The sequence below is a fragment of the Thermobia domestica genome, chromosome 9, assembly GCF_964235325.1.
Source record: "Thermobia domestica chromosome 9, izTheDome1.hap1.1, whole genome shotgun sequence".
Lineage (NCBI taxonomy): Eukaryota > Metazoa > Arthropoda > Insecta > Zygentoma > Lepismatidae > Thermobia > Thermobia domestica.
Genome location: NC_137462.1, coordinates 126,080,081 through 126,099,459, shown reverse-complemented (window position 1 = coordinate 126,099,459; position 19,379 = coordinate 126,080,081). Strand labels below are relative to the sequence as shown.

The 19,379-nt window shown below is 35.2% G+C and overlaps 1 protein-coding gene across 1 annotated transcript; it reads left to right on the top strand.

The window, feature by feature from the left end:
* Positions 1 to 1,906: 1,906 nt before the first annotated feature.
* LOC145694103 (uncharacterized) lies at positions 1,907 to 19,019 on the top strand. The gene is made up of 3 exons (XM_081770219.1): positions 1,907 to 1,961; positions 12,663 to 13,470; positions 18,825 to 19,019. Exons 1-2 carry the CDS (start codon positions 1,950 to 1,952, stop codon positions 13,449 to 13,451), a joined length of 801 nt encoding a protein of 266 aa, XP_081626345.1. The 5' UTR covers positions 1,907 to 1,949; the 3' UTR covers positions 13,452 to 13,470; positions 18,825 to 19,019.
* The last annotated feature ends 360 nt before the right edge of the window (positions 19,020 to 19,379 follow it).

The following is a 19,379-nucleotide window of genomic DNA, read 5'->3' as shown; positions in this document are numbered from 1 at the left end:
AGATTTTATTTGTTTGATTTTCAGTTTAGCGGTCCTTTTCAGCAGCAAGGCTATTTGAGATATGGTTCTACAGCTTAACGTGGCATCTGAACCACGTGAGCTTCCGCCGTGAATCGAAGCTGGGTCTCCCACACCAAAGACGCGTACGCTAAACGCTTAGCAACAAGAGAGATATACCTTAGGAAGAGAGCACACTTAAGGGAAAACACAAGTAGATACAGCTGGTATGAACTAAGAGTTTTGGTTTAACATGGACTATAGACACATTTCATTGAAGTAAATCTCCGTTCAATGATTTTTCTTTTATAGAAATGGGACTGGTTGAATGTAAATATAAGATACATTAATGCACCTCTACCAATGGAAGCTGCGTTGTCATATTAAACCTATAATTTACATTATACTAATCGATTTCCGTATGGAGGTTTTGATTATTATCATAATAAATTATAATTTTAAGTCTAGTTTCTGGAACTATACATGAAAATATAAAATATTGACTTTTTTCAGGAAATGTATGCTTTAGTAATTTTTTTTTCCTGGGAGCAGACTCACTTTCGGAAAGCTTAACCGCTATGGCTATAAAAACAGAATGTAGATATATGCCATAGAAAAACGAGAGTGCAAAACACACCAACTAACTTGTGTTCGATAGTCCACTAAAAGCAAGAATTGTATCTAACGTGCGTTAAGGGCAGGGCAAAGCTAAATTTCTAACTGTAAGTGCGCTCTTTATACAAATTTGAAGATACTGAGTCCAATGGAACTAGTGTTGAAGTTATTCATTGATGAGGTCATGAGAAAAATTATCTCCAAGTTAGAGCCTTTGAAATACCACTTATGTTAATGGTAAGAGTGTCCATCCTTTGATACATTTCTAATGGCACTTTTTAATACTAATTTCTGAATACTGGATCCAATGAAACTATTTTAAAACTTATCCGTCCATTTGGTCACGGACACTTACATTTCCACAAGCGGTCAGGGGGCGTCATTTCAGATTTTGCTTGGAGGGGGGAAGACCCCTTGATATAAGTAAAATTTCGCGCATTTCACTCATTTACTACTATTCTATTGATAAAACCTATATAAATCTCAAATTCAGGGGGCAATTGCCCCTCTCTGTCCCCCAAAATGACGCCCCTGAAGCGGTACCTCAAAGAGTCCAATTTTGAGGTCACTTTTCTCGTAGCCTCATTGACGGATAAGTTTTAAAACCATTTCCATTCGATTCAGTATTTTTCAGTTAATATAAAAAAAAGCGTAATTAGAAATGTAACCACGTGTGAAACATTTTTTTTTTTACTAGTAGCATGATCCTTAGTTCTTTACACATCCTACAAACTTGATCAGCACCACTTTTGTAAAAGAAAAAAAGAAGTGCTTTGTTCAATTCAAACCTAATTTCTCAATATCAATACTCGCTTTTTGTTTATTGATTAACTATCCAAAAATTTAGCCAGAAGTATTTGTACAAACTTAACTTTATTTCAGTTGCATTTAACTGCTAGCACTACTATTTTATTCTTGCGGATTATTTAAGAGACGAAGTAATAATTTTGCAATACCCGGTAGTAAAATAAAAGGCAATACTATTAATCGCATGAAATTACTCAGGATAAAGTTCCGGAAACAAGAAAAGGAAGAAGAAGGCAAAGAGTTGATTTTTGAGACAAGTTGCAAGTGACCACGCCAACGCCATCCACAAGTGGAAGGAAAAGAGAGAGCGGCTGGCTGTCAACGTTCTGGGGAGGAAGAAAAATGAAAACAAAGGCGTAGGAAGAAGACCATATAATCGCTGTTTTTGAGACAATCGAGAAGCGAAAGTACGATCCACCAAAAGCGAAGCCATATAAAACAAAGAGGTCACTTGCCTCCAATTTGTAGTTGTTCAAATACAGAGGAAGTTGCTGGACCTTCCGTCCACATTCGCGTCTTCCGAAGTCACTATGAAAGCATTGGTAAGTCTCTATACGTACAACCATTTAATTTCAAGGTTTAAGTAACATTGAAGATACGAATGAGTGATCACTGGTGAATGCATGATTTTGAAGCAGAAGATGTACACAGAGTGAAATACGGATTTTGTGGTGAGCTCTCACATCTGATGGGAAGGTCCCTAGTTCGATCTCAGACTATGTGTTCTTTTGTCTATGGGTTTCGTAGGAAGAGTACCGGGCTAAGAGTCAAATAGTGTGTGCGTGTGTCAGGCGCGCAGCCAGAAATTTTGTTCAGAAGAGTCCAAACTTTGGGGAGGAGATTTAATACTACAAACTACTACGTCTATGTAATATTGAACAGGTATTATTCTGCCCTCGAATAGAGGATAAGTAATTGTAAAATACTTCCACCTATATTTTCAAAAAAAAAAAAAAAAAAAAAAAGATAGAACTAGATTGTTTTTATGGGAGAAAGAGTACAGATGAAGTGTAAGACCAGATTTTCATTCTACATCGATCACCTCCCAGTTAAACAAATATAATTTTATTGAGAAAGTGTACAAATGTATTTTGTGTTAGGAATTTTTTGGGAAGGTTCGGATCCACTAGACTTTCCATGGGTGCGCCCCTGATGTGTATGTGTGTGTGTGTGTTTGTGTGTTCTGATGGCGCCCCTCAGTCGGGTGTTTTGGAGAATGGAATCCCCCTTCCCAAGCAAACTTGGGGGAACGGGGAGAATCTTCTCAGGATTTTGTTTAAAAATCAACACTTGACAAAAGCACTTCAGAACGATTTCGATCTAAAAACTAAAGTAAAATAATGGCCTACGTTAAAATTACATTTATATAGGATAATATTTTTCCCCCAACATGCAAATAGATATACAGGGTATTTCAAAACAACATCGACAACTTTTGGGAGGTGATTCCTGACACCAAAATAAGACGAAAAGTATAGACCAACCTGGGTGCACAAATGCTCCCCTTCGGCTGCCGAAAACATGAAAAAATGAATTTTAAAGGTCCATAGCTCTAAAACTATGGGACCTATCGTAATCGGATCAAGACTTTGCTTAGAAACTAATATGTGCGCTATCCGAAATTACATGTTTCGGAATCCTAAGGTACTCAAGCAACAATTTTTATAGAGGTAGTTAGGCTTGGGCATATAATTTGAAGTACTCACCAACTATTTTTATAAAAATTGTTGCACAAGTATCGTAGGATTCTGAAACATGGATATTTGGATAGTTCGTAAGTGAAGTCTTGACCCGACTACGGTAGGTTCAATAATATTGGAGCTATGGACCTTTAAAATTCATTTTTTCATGTTTCGTCAGCCTATAACTCCGAAAGGAAGCACCCAGGTTGGATTATAATTTTCGTCTAATCTTGGTGTCAGGAATCACCTGTCAAATGTTGTTGGTGTTGTTTTGAAACGCTCTGTATAAGAGGCTTACTTAGTTCTTTGAATTATCTTTTTCCAATAGACACTCAAATATAATAAGTGATCTGCCGTAAAATAAAACTTATTATTATTTCGAAAATCGCTTTACTTAAAAGTATTCTTTTTTTCTATTATGAAACTTTAAATTTTCTGGATTCTTTGAGTTTAACGTTCCGTTCAGCAGCGAGGCTATATGAGACGTGGACCTACTGATTAACGTGGAATCCGAACCACATGAGCTCCCGCCGGGAATTGAACCCGGGTCTCCCACGCCATAGGCGCGTACGCTAACCGCTTAGCCACGAAAGAGCTCTATCAAACTTTAAAATTTAGTCATATTTGACTGCAACACACATTATATTGAAAACAAAGTAAATAAATCGTTTACCATTGCAATGTTTTAATATTTTGTTACAATAGAAAAGAAAGCTGTTAATATCTTTCGGTAGAACATTTGTTACTTGTTTCAAAATATCATTGTTATGTAATTTAATCAAAATACAATACAAAATACATGAAATATAGTTGAAAATAGGGTCGTATCTATTATTTGTATTAGTTTAGCGGGTAGTAAAAGCAATCCATAGCCTACAGTTATTTCAGTATATAGCAGACTTGTAAGTACAGAATACGGTACATATGTACAAAATATTAGATAGATCTAGAAACTATATTTGATTTTTCAGTTTAGCGTCCCTTTCGGCAGTTAGGCTATATGAGACGTGGATCTACAACTTAATGTGTTACTCGAACAGCATGAGTTTCCACCAGAATCGAACCTGGGTCTTCCAGAAAATATATTTTTAAAAAACCTCAAATATTACAAAAACATTACGAATAACATTGCACGAAATAAGAAGAATGATGAGTAAGGTTCGTTAATTTACGAATAATAAATACATTTTATGCTCTAAAACAAATTTTCTCTTTAAAAAAATAAATATATAAAAGATTGCACTTCTTCCCCCTCTTGGGCCCCGGTGGCTCAGTGGTAGAGCGTTCACCTCTGGTGCTTGGGATCCCGGGTTCGATCCCAGCCCCCGCCAATTGAACTTTGTGGTGGACAAACACCGTGTGCGTGGGTTTTCTCGGGGTTCTCCCGTTTCCTCCCACTTTTTTCATTCCACCATTTCATTCATTACTCATCATCACCGTCTCCTTTAGCCTAACGTACATTGGACCAATAACCGTACATTGGACCTAGTACTCTCGAATGCATGCGAAATTGAAGTAAACCGTGAAAATTCACCATTGGTACCTATAGACAATCACCATCCCCCCTTAATTATAGCGCTTTCAGTTAAACGTTTTCCGAAACAAAAAGTAAACAATAGATCATCTGGTTTTAATTTCAGAAAAGCCGATTATCATAAATTGTATTTAGAACTTTCAAAAGTTAATTGGAATTGCCTTTCATATTCAAATGACGTAAATAAAGCTGTAGAAACTTTTTATCAATTAATTGATGACGTATTTAAACAATGCATTCCAACTAAAAAGAATCCCAGTAATAAAATCTTTCCTGTCTGGTTTGACTCAGAAATAATTCGAAAAATCAAACAAAAATCGTACTATCACAAAAAGTGGAAGAACACAATAGACAATAATACATATTACCGTGATAAATTCTGTAGTTTAAGAACGGAGGTAAAGACAAAAATTGCGAAAGCATACAAAGAATTCGTAGCTAACTCCGAGAATTGCATAGCAGATGATCCAACAAACTTTTGGAATTTTATCAAAAATAAAACAAGGCATTTGACTAATGGCCCCCTTATGTATAATGGTGAAAGTCTACAGTGTAACAGGGATATTGCGGAGGCTTTTGCACATTATTTTAAGTCTGTTTACAATCATGAACCTGTGAGTTATAACACTGATGCTCTAATGTCACACGAACCTAGAAGTATATTACTCGATATTTTCCAAATCACTGAAATAACAATATCAGAAATAGAACATGCCATTAAAAGGTTGAAATCTAGAACAGGGTGTGGCCCTGATGGTATCCCACCTTACATAATAAAGGGAACTATTGATATCATAAAACATCCTATACATATACTATTAAACATGTCCGTAAAATATAATGTTTTTCCAGACCGATGGAAAGAAAGCTTGATATGTCCTATTCCAAAAACTAGCAATGCTAAAAATATAGAAAGCTTTAGACCAATTGCAATTCTATCCCCATTTGCAAAAATTTATGAATATATAATACACAATCGTTTACTTAATCATGTTAGATCCAGTATCTCTGTATACCAACACGGATTTCTCAAGAATAGATCCACTTCAACTAACTTGACAATTATAACAAACTTTATAGCTTCAGAACTAGACAAAGGTGGGCAGGTGGATGTAATCTATACAGACTTTCAGAAAGCGTTCGATTTAGTTAACCACGACATTTTGCTTGAAAAACTAGCTCTTATGAATCTTTCTAAGCAAGCATTAGTACTGTTCACATCATACTTACGTGATCGCAAACAATCTGTAGCTTACAAAGGTCATATCTCCAACAATTTTAATGCTACATCGGGAGTACCGCAAGGATCAAACCTTGGACCTTTATTATTCCTAATCACTATCAATGACATAACTAAGCACATCAAGAAATCGCATACTTTACTCTTTGCAGATGACTTAAAATTATATGCTCAAATTAAATCACTTGAAGACTGTAAAAACCTCCAGGAAGACTTGGAAAATGTAAAACACTGGTGCCACGTGAATAAATTTAGCCTAAACATAACTAAATGTAAAGCTATTACATTTACTAGAAAAGGAAAATACATAAATTATGATTATACTATTGACGGTATAAATCTTTGTAGGCCGGAAACTGTTAAAGACCTTGGTGTTACCTTCGACCCAAAACTGACTTTCGCAAATCACATTGAAACTATTGCAAACAATGCTTATAAGAGTCTTGGATTTGTTTGTCGTGTAAGTAGAGACTTCCGTAGCCACATGACAATTTTAAAACTATATTATTCGTATATAAGATCCCAACTGGAATACGCTTCTGTTATTTGGACTCCTCATAATGGAAAATATATCCAGATGATTGAAAGAGTGCAGTGTAAGTTTTTGAGATTACTAATGTATAAAAAAACTGGAATGTACCCAGCATACATATCATACCCAGAACTAACAAACAATTTCAATATACCGACATTAGAGCAACGTAGGTATGTTAATGATTTAGTTTTTCTACATAAAATAATAAATAATAAAATTGATTGCATAGAACTAAGTTCTAATATATTTCTGCATGTTCCGACGTCTAGAACGAGGTTAAGCAATAGTAGTACCATGTACTGTAAGAAAGCACGCACTGACATCATGTATAAATCCCCTTTATGGAGAATGAGCTCTCACTACAATAATATTGAAGAAAAGTGTGAAATGATAGACATATTCAATATGTCTGAAAAAATGTTTAGGAACACAATTTGTAGTATGATGAGCTGAGTTAATTAATGAAACAATAAAAATTTCTGTATGTTTTTCTTCTGTAAAAATAATGATATTTTACCATATATGTAAACAAACACTGTAAATGGGCAGGACGCCTGTTGTGTTGTTGTTACAATAAATAAATAAATAAATAAATAAATAACCGGCATAACTATGGGACGTAAAACTCAAAGATTTCATTTCATTTTTCCTTCGCCCTCAGGTCCAACTTTCAGTAAAATAATTTACTTTATCGAAACAACTGAAAATACAGAAAATATCTTTTAGATATGAATTTTCCATGGTTTAGTACCAGAAAGTGTGTCAATAGTTTTGATATAATCCAGTGACAATGAAACATAATTTTCAACGCAAGTCTCGTTTAAAGAAAGGAATTAAAAAAAAAAAAAATCAGACCACATACACAGCACAAAGAAACAGAACTTTGTTTACATCACGTGCTTTCATGTTAAAGATCACGAAATCGACTACGGATGTTAAGTTTACATATAATCATCAAAGATAAATTCGCTGGAAGATAAATTAACTGACCAGGGACTGTTAATGTTCGTCAAAGCAAAACAAACTTACCTGTCGCTACAGACAATGGGGTGACAAAGTAGGGGAAGGAATGAAATCTTTGTGTTTAACGTCCTATGATTATTCCCTTTAGGCTAAGGGAGACGATGCTTAAAGAAAGTGAATTGGTGGAATGATAAAGTGGGAGGATACGAGAGTACCCTGAGAAAACCCACGGTCATGATGTTGTCCACCACAAAGTTATTTAGCCAGGGATCAACTCAGGGACCCCGTGCACCAGAGGTAAGCGCTTTAGGGGAAAGGATGGGTAAGAAGAAAGGTAACTCACCTTACAATCCCATCTATAGGTCTACGCGGATGTATCAGAAAATATCTGCACAAATATAGACTTTCGCGGATGATTTTTTTTTTTTTTTTTTTTTTTTTTTTGCCGATGCCGGATGCAATGGTGAAAAGATTTTCATTGCCATTCTTGTAAATACAATTAACTGTTGATGTCTTGTTCTGAAGTGGACCAAATAACGCCAGCGCAAAGTTGTATATTGCTCAAATTTCTTCCTTTTTTCTTTGCTCTCAAAACCCTGTAATAAATACGGAGTGTTAATGTACTTTTATGTGAGTGTTTTACATGGCTTATTCTCATTTGTGAAGAACATTTTATCACGGTAGTGTTCTATTTCCTCACATCTTGTAAGTAATGAGATGAAATATATTTTATAAAGCGATTTGTTCTTAAAATTAATTCACAAGTATGGTATTACCAACTTCATTTTCTTCTTATAAATCTCCTTTCGAATATGTATGTTTACCATTAATTTCGTAATTTTTTTCTCTGTGAATTTTATTTTATTTTGTTATAGGAAGAAATCTATTTGAAGTTTAGCTTGTATGTTGTTAAGCTTATACCATAAGATTTACAGAAATACATATAAAGAAGATGTTTAAAACACTGCAGAATAACTTGATTCCAGCAGTGGAGCTATATGACACGCTGATTTACAGGTTAACGTTAGAATTCGAACCACATGAGTTCCCGCCGGGAATTGAATCTGTGTCTCCCAGGCCAGTAGAACAAATAAATTGTATTTTATCTCATTATCTGCAGATGTGGGTGCGGATACAGGTACAGAGTTGTGGATGCGAATAGAGATGCTGTGAATGTGGTGTGATGCGGATACGATATTTTATATCTGCGGATATCTCTAGTCCCGGTAAAACAGTTGTCGCAAGCGACTAGTGGCATAAACCATTATAACAATATTTCCCTTTACTGTGCCTTTAAGGAACGTTTTTTTCTAAAATATAATTTTCACTTTTTTTATAACAACTATTTATAAAAATTAGACTACTTAATATTAACATTTATATGTGGGGTGGCCCTCAAAATGATATAAAACAATCAACTTCGTTATTTCATTATTATTATTATTATTAATAGTGGCGTATTTAGGATGTGGCTATCGGGCTCAAGCCTCCCCGAAATCAATTTGTTATATAAACAACTTCATTAAAATTTGTCGGCACACAAAAGGAAAAATATAAGTACTTATTCACGTCTTCTACATAGCCCCCCTCCCCAAAACAAAATCCTAAATACGTCATTAATTATGATTATTATTTTATGTTATTTTATTTTTAAGTTTTTTCCCGTTTTTCCAGACTCTTTTCCAAAACTGTATTCTGTGTGGTGTCACATGATGCACATGCGTCAAGCCGACCCTTCATTACAATTCCTTCGTTTCCATTCACTATCTCTACAAATTACGCAGTTCTTTATCACACATTTGAACGTCTAAACTATTTCTTTACATTAAAACAAGTGAGGGGATAAGTGGTATAGCATGGGATCCATGGATCCATGCTTCTGGTGCAGGGATCCATGGTTCGATTCTCGACTAAGTAAGTTTGTGGTGGACAAAAACATGTCCGTGAGTTTTCTCGGGGCACTTCCGTTTCCTTGCACGTTCTCATTCCACCAATTCTTCCATTATCATTCAGTTGCCTTAATAATTTGTTTCCCTTAGTCTAAAAGGCACAATTGTGGGAAGTTAAACTCAAAGATTTCATTTATCTTTTTTAAAAATGAGGAAATGAATTGTTTTAATATGTTTTATTTGAAGGTTCGATTTTGGATCTAATTCGGACCGTCCTTCTTAGGGACTTGTGTAAATTTGGATACTGTGTTTTGTCTTCAGTATTTATTCAATTTGCCTATTCAACATTAATACTGTAGTAAAAAGGAAAATTGGGCGATTGATAAAAAAGCGATCAGGAAAAGTTATCAGAATACGGCTCTGTTGGGAAGTCACACTGGTACTCGTAAGGATTATCGTTTCATCTCTTGAAACTAAAGGGGGTGGGCCGCGATGGCTAAGTAGCAGAGTGTTCACTTCTGGTGCATGGAGTCTCTGGTTCGATACCAACTCGCGCCAAGTGAACTTTGTGGTGGACAAACATGGTATGCGCGGGTTTTTTCGGGGTTCGCTCACTTTATTCATTCCACCATTTCATTCATTTCTCATCATCACCGTCTCCTTTAACCTAGCCGGCATAATTGTGGGACGTAAAACTCAAAGATTTTTTTAAAACTAAGAGGGAAATGGTACCTAATGTATTTATTGTTATATACAACAATTAGTACATTATGAAATGTTTCTTTAGTTTCAAATGATAAAAACTTTAATGGTGTAACTTCCTGCACGAGCCGCCTGTGTTCAATTATAGCGTTCAAGATTAACAGTTCTAATGCAGTGAACAAAGTTATGGCGAAGTTTTAACGATCTATAAGATCGCTACAAACCAAAGATATTTCACAGCTGATAGTTTCATTATTTTTTTTAAAAAAAAAGTTCTATTGGTAGAAGCTCTAGAGCAGCGTTTCTCAAAGTGCGCTCCGCGGAATCCAGGGGTTCCGCTAAAAGTTCCTAGGGATTCCAAATAAACCGACCCCTAGGAAGCGAATAAAAAGTTCACAAGTCTCTATCTCATCTAAAAGTTGGTTTGAATTTTGGGTTCTTCGAAATTTGTATTTGGAAGTTTGACCCGGCATAATTAAGAAAAAAATGTAACATGAATTTTTGAAAAAAATCGAAAATGACAAAAGCTCCTTTTCGACACTTCTTTCGAACCCTAACGAAAATGGTTTAGAAATTCGAAAAAAAAACTAAAAATCTTGTGAAAGGGCTTTCTTCCTTTTTTGAGTAAGAAATTTCAACTTTTTAAAAAACTTTTTTTCGACGTACAAACCAATATCATGAAAGTAAATATAAAATCGGAAGTCTTTATTTCATCTAGAAGTGGGTTAGAATTTAGATGAGTCACTAGTATTATTGTCAAGAGATTCGCATTACTATTATAAATTGTCAAATAATTTAATACTATTTTTGTGGTTACGCCATCTTATTTTAGACATGAAAGGGTCCCATGAGTGAAAAAGTTTGGGAAACACTGCTCTAGAGACATAAACCAATTCATCCCATGATTAACCGTGTTCATTATTATTATTATTATTATTATTCATAATAATAATAATAATCTTTGCCACCTAAGGGATATAAAACGGTTAAACTGAGATTTAGAAACATCGGTCATTGACAAAAACATCGGTCGTTTCTTATCATGTTACGTCCTTCTCCTCTCACCCTGGGAGTCCTAGAGGGGTCTTACACGAACTGAGAGCTTACCTTGGAGTTAATGGACACCAAAATTGTCATCATTCAACTTGAGACCCCGAAAACTATGGATTCGACTAATATCGATCATTTTGTATCATTTTTTATGTCTCTCTCATCCCATTCCTTCCAGGTGTGCAAGGGGAGCCTTGCCCTCACTGGATGATAGACAGTGTTCTTCAGAGTTCCCCACAAAAGAAGTCTAACAGTGAGGGAGATCCGGAGATCTAGGTGGATGCTTGACACTTCCTAGTCCGCCTATTCACCTCGCAACAAATGTTTAATCCAGGAATTGGCGCACGTCTTGATGATAATCTGACAGTGCGTCGTTTTGTTAAAAAAAATCTTCATCTGGGTACAGTTGGTGAACAGCCGGCATATTTTTTGCTGCAACATATTAAGGTTCTCTACACCTGTCACTGTTCCTTAAAAAAAAAAAAAAAAAAAAAAAAAAAAAAAAAAAAAAAAAAAAAAACTCGACAAGGCTTTTGACAAACATACCACCATTCTGATAACCCAGGAAGATTAACTGCTCGTTCTTCCATAAAATGGGGGTTATCTCTTGCCCAGTACACACAGTTGTGGCAATTGGTGGTTCCGTTCAATTTAAAAGTCGCCTCATCAGACCAGGCAATGAAATTAGTCAACTGTTCATTATCGCAAATGCATTCACAAAATCCACCTCTGGTGCATGGGGTCCCGGGTTCAAACTCTGCTCCCGCCAAGTGAACTTTGTGGTGGACAAACACCGTGTGCGTGGGTTTTCTCGAGGTTCTCCCGTTTCCTCCCACTTTCTTCATTCTACCATTTCATTTATTTCTCGTAATCACCGTCTCCTTTAGCCTAACCGGCATAAACGTGGGACGTAAAACTCAAAGATTTCATTTCATTTTTTACATTCACAAAATCGCCTATCCGGATCATCCTCATTGATTCCTTGAATCAACTTGCAAATGTAAGATTTCGGTGAATACTTTAAGATTCGGTGAATACTTGATTTGCTTCATATGATTTACACGAAGCTTGCCGTATGGACTTCTGAAGGGATCTTTTGAAAGTCTGAAACACTGATTCCACCTCTCTTTCGTCCGCTACTAATTTCCTCCTGCCACACCGTCCCTTCTTCAGATCATACACGGTTCCTTGGCTACATATATTAGTTATGAGAGCGCCAAATAATAACAATTTCATAACAATAACATAATAACAATCAAGCTATCTTTAACATTTTCTTTATTAACATTCAAACAGCGTAAACCCTTTTACGGAAAACTCTCTATATCATATATATATGTAGAGGTATGTATTTATATACGCATATTATATCATGCAAGTCTGATAACCAATTTCATACCTAAACCCAAGTATGTCTGTAATCGGGAATGTGAATGCAATGGTTTCAACTCTTCAAGACGAATGTAATATATGAGGAAAATGAATGAAATATACTTTTTATATGGAGGTACAATCTGCTTCAAACAGAATAGTCACGTGTAGATACATAAGGTTTGCTTTTTACAACCAGGTATTCTAGATACTAAATTGAATACCAACGATAATAGTTTTGTGTAGCCTATGATGTTTTTTTTTTTTTATTTTCCAGGTTTACGTGTGGCTTTTAGTCTTGACGATTGTAATACAGGCTGAGGAAACCAAGGAAAAACCTAAAGAGAAAAGAGGTATCGCTGGATATCCAGCAGCCCCTTTCCTTTATGGCTCACTACCCTTAGGACAACAATACATCCTACCATATAATCACTTGGGACATATACACGGATTAGCACCTGGGTCTATTGCTCTCGGATATAATCATAATCATGCTGCTTTAGGATATAGACACATTGCAGTTCCTGGCTATGGAATACCACAAGGAACTGGTTTGGGGTATAATACTTACGCCCCGTATTTTCCTCATGGTGGATTACTAGGTTACGGAGGACTACCGTACGGTATTGCATATCCTCCGGTTATTACAACTGCTCAAGCGGCTATTCCTGTAGTGAAGACTATTGCTATAGCTAAACCAGTGGCAATTGCAACTCCAATAGCAGTTGTTACACCAACACCTACCGCTCCAGCTCCCGCACCTCCACCTCCACCTTCTCTTCCACCTCCACCATCAAGAACTCCAATGAAAGTTGGGTATCCACCATCGTCGTACGGAGTTAGCCCAATGACAGGGTATGGTAGTCCCAGTGGTCCTGGACCAACATCAACTGCCCATCATCTTGGACAAACTCCACCCACTCACTATTCTGGACATGCGGCACTTGGACCCAGTCCCAGATCATCCGCTGGACATACGGGCAGTGGAGGTACTGGACAATCTGGACATTCAGCGCCAAGTGGATCAGGATTTACATCAGGTGGTCATGGCGGCTTCAATGGATGAAGAGTCTTAATAATTTGTGGTGAGTACGTTAGACATAATTTTATGTTTAATGAAGGAAATAATTAATTAATTTATCATTAGAGGCGAAAAGAAGGGTTTAGAAAAAGATCAAGAAAGAATCACTTGATCTCAATCATTCCAAAACTAGATCTTGTTGTAATGTCATGACATAATACTTACAAATATTACCAGGGGTTAATACAAGTAACGTCGTGTTGTAGTGCATAGGAGAATCTTGGGAGCGTATGCTGAAGATCTGAAAACGGGCTGACGTTTCTTGAAACTTCTTGAAAACAATTTTACGAACTACGAAACTGCAGAAACAAACAATACAACAAAATAGTAAGTATGTTCTTTAAAAAAAATAGTTTGAAAAATTTGATAATAGTTTTTTTTGTAGTATTTTAAAAAGTTAGACTACGAAGATACAGAATAAAATTTTTAAGATTTCTATTTTAGTGAAATCTTTAACGCTTGTGATTGCAATTCATGAATTGATCTTTATGTATGACTTCTACTGCAATGTGTATAGGTTTTGAGAAACGAGTATTTTTAGCATTAAATTCTAGAAGTTAAAATACTTGTAATGGGAGCTGATACATGTTCTCTCAGTTGAATGCACGGCATCTTGTCATCCATAGTCCTTTGCGAGCTATTCAACTATAAGATTTCGTTTAGTATTGTCATACAATGCAAAAAATAAAACAATTTAAAAACAGATGTTATGAATCTTTTTGGTTTGATTGAGTTTTGCGTCTCTTTCAGCAGCGAAGTTACATATATGAGATGTGAACATACAGCTTAACATGGTATTCGAACCATACGAGCTCTCACCGGAATTCGAATCCGGATCTCTTCCGTCAAAGACGCGAACACTACCCACATATTCATGAAGGAGCTCTACAGATTTTGGGCACAAAATGGGTTAAACAGTATTTAAAAATTGTTCTGCGGTTATCCGAGAAGCGTTAATTCTTGAAACTTGGTTCCAGTAGAATATGCTTAAAACCCGTCTTTTTGACGAGCACTTGGCAAATAAAGTTATATTACATTCTTATGGACATACTTGGACGTATCTGGAACAAAATTACGATTACTTTATTTTGGCCTAATGATAAAATCATATAGAACCGATATTGTATTTGCAGATATATTTAAACTCGTGAGCCCGGCTGCCGTGCTTAATCGCCTCGAGCTCAATAGAATAATTGAATACGTTTAATCATAGTGCTAAATAAGTAGATAACACGTGAGCACGTTTAAACATTAGTGCTAAATAAGTCAATAGCGAACCAGATGTCCGAGCGAACTCAAACCCCAATGATGATAGCGAGCACGAACACAGGTAAGCGCAATGATAATGAACACGAGCCAGTATCGTAATTGGGTGCAACGTAAGGCTATCATGAACCTTATTGAGAACAGCGAGCCCGAGCTTGGGCTGGTACGAGTATGAGCCTCCAAGCACGAGTCCTTCTAAGGACAGTACGCCTAAACCTATGGACAGACAGCCTAAGCCAAAAGACAATAGAAGACGTTAAAGGGAATAAATACATATTCTCTTTTGAGAATAAAGTATCTCCATCACGCTCTTGTGCTATCACTTTCTGCTGCGTACAACTACATATAAAAACAATAATTAGATTTAAAACATATTAAAACACTAAACTCGACATCTTCATTACGATTAATATTAACAATGAAGTGCGGTAATGAAAGAACTACAGTTATTTCTGACTCCGCTATCTTTCACAAACCGTGGTGACTTATCGGTAAAGCACGTACCGGTACCTGTTATGCATGGTGCCCCTACTGTGATCCCAGTTTTTCTCATTTTCCATTATTTATTTTTTTTCATGTGTAATTGCATTATGTAGACGTTAATGTAAAAAAAAAAATGGTCCCCTTCTTCCCCCCCAAAAATTGTGAATGTTTACCTAGGTGTCCAAAAACGTCTAAAAAGAGTGAATAAGTGTTATCCGGGCTGTTCAAAGAGTGTCTGTAATGTGTAAAGTGTACTAACTATGTTCAAAAATCGTTTGTACCCATATACTCATTGGACTAATCAGATGTTTAGGCGCATTTTGAACTCTTAATAGTAATTCCTATTAACTAGTGTTAGAATGTAATTTAGTCTCTTTTTGTTTACTGATAAAACACTTCAAACTCGTATTAAAACATTGTCCAAAAGCGTCTAAACACTGATTTATTTATTTATTTATTTATTCCAATGTATGTTGAATAAACAATGACATTTTTAACCTATAAAACAGTAAAAGTGACATACTCATCCAACATCTAATCTATATTACTAAAGATAGAAACGTTAAGTTTGGATAGAAAACTCCGTTTCTTACAAAAGCTAGAGATAAGAAAGATTTTTGGAACTAAGGTAACTGCAGGTATATACACCAGTGCAGCTAAATACGCCAAGTGTCCAGTACTGGACCTTTCCGACGAAACCCGCTAGAATAAGCCTCCAATATGTGCCACGGTCTAGAACAAGTCGGATTTGATGAATACTTCAGAGGAATACTGGAGACAGAGCTGAGACCGCTACACCGTGCAGTGTTGTTTGCTTCGGGAACGTTCCTTGGAAGGACGTTATTATTTCAATAAAGATAAGAATCGTTATTAGTACCGTGCTAACTCAGAACATTCCGACTGCTTACAGCATTGTACGCCTTATTTCGTGTCCATTTAGGAACACTTTGTTTTATAAGTGTTATTTCAGTATTTGTTTATCTTCTTATGAACTAAAATTTTTCAGTTTGGAACTTCATTTCAACTTTGGAGATTATCGTTTTTACATTTTATCTTTTTATCTTAATCTTGCACTTTGGTTATTCTATCTTTTGGTTCGGCCATCTTGTGTAGTAGTATTTAAGTTGGTATAATACAGACGATGTAAGCAGTTGCAAGATTTATTACAGGTTTCTGGTAGTATCCTAAACTAGGCGTAATTAACTGCACGTGTTGGTAAATACGCCACGTTGTAAGAATTTTTTTCTTTTATCTTGGGTACAAAATAGAAGTGAGTCGCATCATTGCCACATTTTTTTCTACACGTGAAAAAGGCTGCTCTGCAACGCACATGTCTTGGTCTTTATTTTTCATGAAAATTAAGGCAATAAAAAATTAAACACCCTTAACATGGAATATTTACCTGCACCTACCTTACGTATGAGGAAAGGAGTGTAAAGGGAGTTTTTCTTTATCGTTGCCAAGAATAGATTATCTCACGAAAATTAGGGAAGTGGAACACAGTACATAAATCCCTTATTAAAAATAACAATATATCTTTTCACCTTTTAAGAAAATATTCCTCCGAAAAGAAGGAAATGGGTTCAATTTTTCTAATAGTCAAATTTTCGTTTTTCTTAATTTAGAATATGCTTAATATAACAATTTGCTAAAGCTAGAGATGTGCAATTCAGTATACATAGGTATAAACTATTACTTTTTTTAAAAATAAAGCTTTCCGTTTTTCAGTGTTTTCAAGTATTTTATTTTTAAAGGGAGAGAGAAACAATTTCTACAATATTTACATTTCCAGATTTATGTTCGGTGAACCTTATTTTCTCCGTGCATAGAACAGCAACATGCTTGCTATACATAAATTAATCTTTAGAGCTTCAGACATTCATGTGTTTATATATATATATATATATATATATATATATATATATATATATATATATATATATATATATATGTGTGTGTGTGTGTGTGTGTGTGTGTGTGTACGTACAATCTCACACCGTTTTACGACAACATGATTGTTGACGAATTAAACTTCACTACCGACAATCTGTTCAATCTAGTTAGAATCGATTATGGGATTATTAATAGGGTTTAATTATTAATAGGAATAATTTTGTAAAATACACCAGTGTTGTTTTTCATAAATTATATTAGTCTGCCTAAAGTCTTTCTTTTCATTTTGCGCCCCTCTTAAAGAAGTTCGTGTATTATTGGTCAAAGGAGTAAAGATCGCTATATTTGGTGGTCAAGCTCGGGCAAGGACAGGCTTGGCTCGACAACAGAGGCTGTATTCTAGACAGAGTTACCAATCTAAGAGAACAAAATTATCGATTTTCTTCATTAAAGTTATCGTATATTACAGAAAATATCGTATCCCTTTCAACACCGCGACAAATCGAGTGAGTGACTTCACTTAAAATTGTTTATTTCCGATTAATATTGTCCCCTTCGCTTCGCTAATCTACTCACCAACGTTTTACTTCGCAATCCATATTCCTATTATCTTAAATATGTATCATCATTAACTAAATAAAATCAAATTCTACTAACCCGCACAATTGGTGCTACCTACGAAAAGCATCCTTATCTCAACCATATGGTACATATTTTTTTTAAATGTAACATTTACATAAGTATCCTTGTTACATTAACACACGAAATCAATTAAAATAATTGTAAAGCACTTAAGAAAAGGTATAAAAAACAAAACATTACCTTTAGACGTTATAGCTTTGTTGAGACCACTAATTGTTTCTTCTTGTAGACCCAAAAATGATATATCACAAAACGAAACAACTGCAAAACGTTGAAAGAAACTTACACAATCACTGCACACCTTTTCGAAGCACAAAAGTAATAGGGGGCACTTCTACATCGATATTAACCAACTCGCACAATCGTGTTTCCCCGTGTTGAAAGGGGTACAGTCATTATGCACGTGATAATTTTAGAAACAAGTATAAAACTACTAATAGTAGCAACAATATATAATAAACCTATCTAGTAGTTTTCAGTTTTGAACTCCAAATCGGTGTTACTGTCCTCACCATTTAAAAAAAAAAATCCTTATTAACACTTCTCTGAACAGCAATAAATTTTTCCACTACCTCGTTAAACGTAACAGAATTTAAAGAATGAATGCAGGGTTGCCATTTGCCAATTCTGAAATCGTTATTAATTTATTTTAGTGGCAATGACTGTTAAAAAAATCAATGTGTGTGTGTGTGTGTGTGTGTGTGTGTGTGTGTGTGTGTGTGTGTGTGTGTGTGTGTGTAAAGCGCATCTACAATTTATTTGCACATTCAAATACTACAAAAAGTGTACGTTCCAAAATGATCGTATATTCACCTATTATCGTAAAGTTATTATCGTATATAGCATTAAGACTTATATTATCGTATTTCACGATAAATTATCGTATGGTTAGCAAGCCTGGTTGTATAGCTTTGCACGTCTGGAGATTCTAAATGTGGTTCATTGACTGAACTCCCGCTGTTCTCGAAGGACACTGAGTTCCCCATGGCATACAACTATTGTAGTAACAATTACTTGTTTGTATTTACGTTTATTTTTATACTTTTCATGATGTGAAAATGTATTCTTTTCCAGGTAGATGAGAAAAAGTGAGTAAAAAATTAAATAAAGCCAAAGAGCAACACGGAGCCCAAAGTATTGAGAACAATCATACCTGTTGATCCTGGTAAGGCAGATGACAGTCAAGCCCCGACCTAGTCTCACCGGAAATAATTTTTTAAAAGGAAAATCACAGAAAATTTTAAAACGCTTTTCTATTTCTAGTTTGTTTCGGATTGTTACTTTTGTACAAAAATATGTAACATATTGTTTGTATAATAAACTTTTTTAATTTGACGAATATGTAGTTTATCCTCGTACACTCTTTACCTACCATATTCTACAAAAAGCTTATTTTTTAAAAAATAATTTTAGAAATTATATTTAACATGGATGTTCTTGTTCAGTAGTTCTTCATTAAACTAAGCTTTGTACTGTAACATTTTTAGTTAACTTGCATCATGCATATCACTGGTAAATATCTTGTTACAATTCCTTTGATAAATTACAGTTGAATGTATTAACAATGCAACAAATACGGTTGAAATTCAAATAATAATGATTTGATTTTAGAATAACATTTAATTTATG